The 4,153-nt window shown below is 56.3% G+C and overlaps 1 protein-coding gene across 1 annotated transcript in view; it reads left to right on the forward strand.

Annotated features, from left to right (window-relative positions):
• The first annotated feature begins 828 nt into the window (after positions 1 to 828).
• The window catches only part of LOC104545408 (zinc finger protein 271-like), an 8,096-nt gene continuing 4,771 nt past the window's right edge, over positions 829 to 4,153 (forward strand). The window contains exon 1 of the mRNA XM_010190543.1: positions 829 to 2,369. Coding sequence (XP_010188845.1) covers positions 829 to 2,369 — 1,541 coding nt within the window. The remainder of the gene's footprint in view (positions 2,370 to 4,153) is intronic.

Here is a 4,153-nt window from a genome sequence, read left to right on the forward strand (position 1 = left end):
TGGGACTCCATTATGGGACATGAGACCCCACCATGGAACCATGGGACCCCATTATGGGACCCTATCATCAGACCATGGGACCCCATCATGGGACCCCCATCAGGGGACCATGGAACCCCACTATGGGACCATGGGACCCTATCACCAGACCATGGGACCCCATCATGGGACCCCACCACAGGACCATAGGATCCCACCATAGGACCCCACTATGGGACCGTGGGACCCCATCACGGGACCATGGGACCCCACCATGGGACATAGGACCCCATTGCGGGTCCCCATCACGGGACCATGGGACCTCACCACAGGACCATAGGACCCCACCATAGGACCCCACCATGGGACTGTGGGACCCCATCACTGGACCATGGGACCCCGCCATGGGGCATAGGACCCCATTATGGGTCCCCACCACAGGACCATGGGACCCCATTATGGGACCCTATCACAGGACCATGGGACCCCACCACCACATGCTTGTCCTTCTCCAGGTCTTCCTGGTGGAGCAATGGATGGGAAAGGGGGGCATGAAGGAGAAGCCCCATGGGCAGGAGAAGGCCGCCATCATCCTGCCTCAACCCTGAAGTCCACGTGGACCTTCTCAGGCTGGTGACCCCCCATAGATCTCTCCTCATGGCCTTCTCCTGTGTCTTCATGCCCTGTGAGTTGCGTTGGTGTGGGGTTGTAGCCTGGGGTCACCACCACCAGGCTGTGGTACCACCAGAGCTGCCGAGCAGGTGAGATGTGGGCATCAAAGCCTTCACTTTTTGGTGAACGTGTTGACCTCACCGTGGCTTTGTGGTCTTTGTTCCTACAGCCGAGAGGATGGAGACTCCTCTGGAGGCTGCAGAGCTGAGTTGGGACCTCTCCGAGGTGGTCATCTCCCAAGAGCCAAACCCAACGGCACAGGACGAGACCCAACCGGGAGAAGAACCAAGCGACGCCCCCCGGGGCCGCCTGTCACCGAGGAGGAGCGGGCGGCTGCAAGGCCACGCGGCAAAGGGGACTGACGGCGGCAGCAAGAGGAGGGAGAACCTGGCTGGGAAGGGAGGAGCCGCCATGCACAAGGGCTTCTACAGCTGCCCCGAGTGCGGGAAGGTCTTCAGCCGCAAGTCCTTCCTGGTCCCCCACCAGCGCATCCACAGCGGGGAGAAGCCCTTCACCTGCCACGAGTGCGGGAAGGGTTTCCGCGTGGGCTCGGCCCTCAACAAGCACCAGCGCGTCCACACAGGGGAGAAACCCTACGAGTGCGGGGAGTGCGGGAAGCGCTTCCGCCTCACCTCCACCCTCAGCACCCACCGCAAGACCCACGCCAGGGGCAAAGCCCACGTCTGCTTGATCTGCGGGAAGTCCTTCAGGCTGAGCGCCTACCTCCTGACCCACCAAGCCACCCATAGCACGGACAACCCTTTCCGGTGCCTGGCGTGCGGGAAGAGCTTCAGTTTGAGACGTTACTTGGCCATCCACCAACGGACCCACACCGGGGAGAAGCCCTTCAAGTGCGGGGCGTGCGGGAAGCTCTTCAGCCGCAGGTCCATCCTCGTCGTCCACCAACGCGTCCACAGCGGGGAGAAGCCCTACAAATGTCCCGAATGCGGGAAGGGCTTCATGATGAGCTCGGATCTCCTCGCCCACCGCAGGATCCACAGCGGGGAGAAGCCTTACAAGTGCTCAGAATGTGAGAAAAGCTTCCGCTTGAAATTGCACCTGAGGAGGCACCAGCGGATCCACAGCGGGGAGAGGCCCTACGTGTGCGCGGATTGCGGGCAGAGCTACACCGACAGCTCGGGGCTCATCAAACACAAGAAGATGCACGTGGAGAAGGAGCAGAGGGCGTCCCAAGGTGGCCGCCAAGGAGAAGGCCGCTATCAATGTCCCTACTGCAGCAAGAGCTTCCACACCAAGGCAACCCTGGTCCTTCACCGCACGACCCACGGCGGGGAGCGGCCCTACGGGTGCTCCAAGTGCGGGAAGACCTTCGCCAACAGCGGCACCCTATGGAAACACCAACGCGTTCACACCGGGGAGAGGCCCTTCGGGTGTCCCCACTGCCACAAGCGCTTCAACGACAGCTCCACCCTGCGGAAGCACCGCCGGAGCCACCCCGAGGAGAAACCCTACACGTGTCCCGCCTGCGGGGAGTGTTTCGGGGCCATCGCGGCCCTCCTGAAGCACCAGCGGTTCCACGCCGAGGGGAGGCCTCACCAATGCTCCGACTGCGGGAAGAGTTTCCACTCCAATTTCCTCCTCCTCACCCACCGGCGGATCCACACCGGGGAGAAACCCTACGCGTGCCCCATTTGCCAAAAATCCTTCCGCCAGGCCTCGCACCGGGCCCAGCACCAGGAGATCCACGCCAGGACCAGGTCTGGAGCTACTTCATGTGGCGTTTCCATGGGCAGGAGGACCCGAAGTGGAGCGGGAGCGGAGGTGGGAAGTGAGGAGCAATCGATGAGTTCAGGTGGTGCCTCCACAGCTCAACCGTAGGAGAACGGAGGTGCTCCGAGTCCAAATTCATCACCCAAAAATGTCCTCCATGTCCTGCTGGTTGTGGAGGTCTTGGCACACCTGGATGTCAACCAGAATTGGGGACTTCCTGGTGACATGGGGTTCCTACGCCACTCGTTGTGTTGGGTGGCCGTTGTGCTGCTCACCCCGTTGACGTTGAGCGACCATCTCTCCCAGTTGAGCGACCATCTCTCCCAGTTGACTCACATCTCTTCCAGTTGAGGGACCATCTCACCCCATTGAGTGACCATCTCTCCCAGTTGGGTGACCATCTCTCCCAGTTCAATGACCATCTCTCCCAGTTAAGTGACCATCACGCCCAGTTGAGTGACCACCTCTCCCAGTTCAATGACCACCTCTCCCAGTTCAATGACCATCTCTCCCAGTTGAGTGACCATCTCACCCCATTGAGTGACCATCTCTCCCAGTTGGGTGACCATCTCTCCCAGTTCAATGACCATCTCTCCCAGTTATGTGACCATCACGCCCAGTTGAGTGACCACCTCTCCCAGTTCAATGACCACCTCTCCCAGTTCAATGACCACCTCTCCCAGTTGAGTGACCATCTCTCCCCATTGAGTGACCACCTCTCCCAGTTGAGCGACCACCTCTCCCAGTTGAGTGACCATCTCACCCCATTGAGTGACCATCTCTCCCAGTTCAATGACCTCCTCTCCCAGTTAAGTGACCATCTCTCCCAGTTGACTCGCCACCTCTCCCAGTTGAGTGACCACCTCTCCCAGTTCAGTGACCACCTCTCCCAGTTGAGTCACCATCTCTCCCAGTTGAAATCCCTCCCGAACCCCAAATTTGTGCCTTGATTCCCCTAGGGGGTGGTCATCGCCCATCCCACCCCCATGAACCCACCACCACGATGGTCACCTACACCAGGAACCACTGTTTCCAGTCACAATTCTGGGTCACCTACACCAGGAACCGCTGTTTCCAGTCACAATTCTGGGTTATTTTCTATATTTTGACCCATTTTTTGACCACCTGACAAAAATTTGTGTTCTTCTGACCCAATCTGGCTCCGTTTTGAACCGAATCGCCCCAATTTGTGTCTTATTAAGTCCCATCAACCACCTCCACCTTCTACCACCCTCCCCTTCCCGCTACAAATTAACACCTAATTAATCACTTTTCGACAATTTAAACCTTAATACCACTCAAACTTTAATAGTGGCTACTCCAATTTTGGAAAAATTGGTCAAATTGTGGAATATTTCCAAAAATATGGTCAAATTTTGGGGGTGGGAATCCATTTTGACACAGGTTTTAGGTGTTTTTTGGTCCGGGTGATGCTTGCGCTGCTCAACACTCATCAAATCGAGGAAATTAAAATGTTCCAAACACCCTTAATTATTATAATATATATTTTAAAATGTATGTATTATAATTAATTTTAACCCAATCATTGATTTTTTTGGCCCAATTTTAGGGAATTCTTTGGTTTCCTGTTGTTTCCATTGAGAAAATTGTAGTATTTGCATAAATACGCTGAAATAAATGGGGGGGGTTTATCCTAAAACTGGAAATTTTTGATTGCTGTGGGGCCTTAATGAGGAATTTTTGGGGGTGCAGAGATGAGAGGGGGGAAATTTGAGGATGACGGGGGAAATTTGGGGAGGGGACACAGTAT

This window comes from Mesitornis unicolor, unplaced genomic scaffold (genome assembly GCF_000695765.1).
Source record: "Mesitornis unicolor isolate BGI_N332 unplaced genomic scaffold, ASM69576v1 scaffold22248, whole genome shotgun sequence".
NCBI classification, from domain to species: Eukaryota; Metazoa; Chordata; class Aves; order Mesitornithiformes; family Mesitornithidae; genus Mesitornis; species Mesitornis unicolor.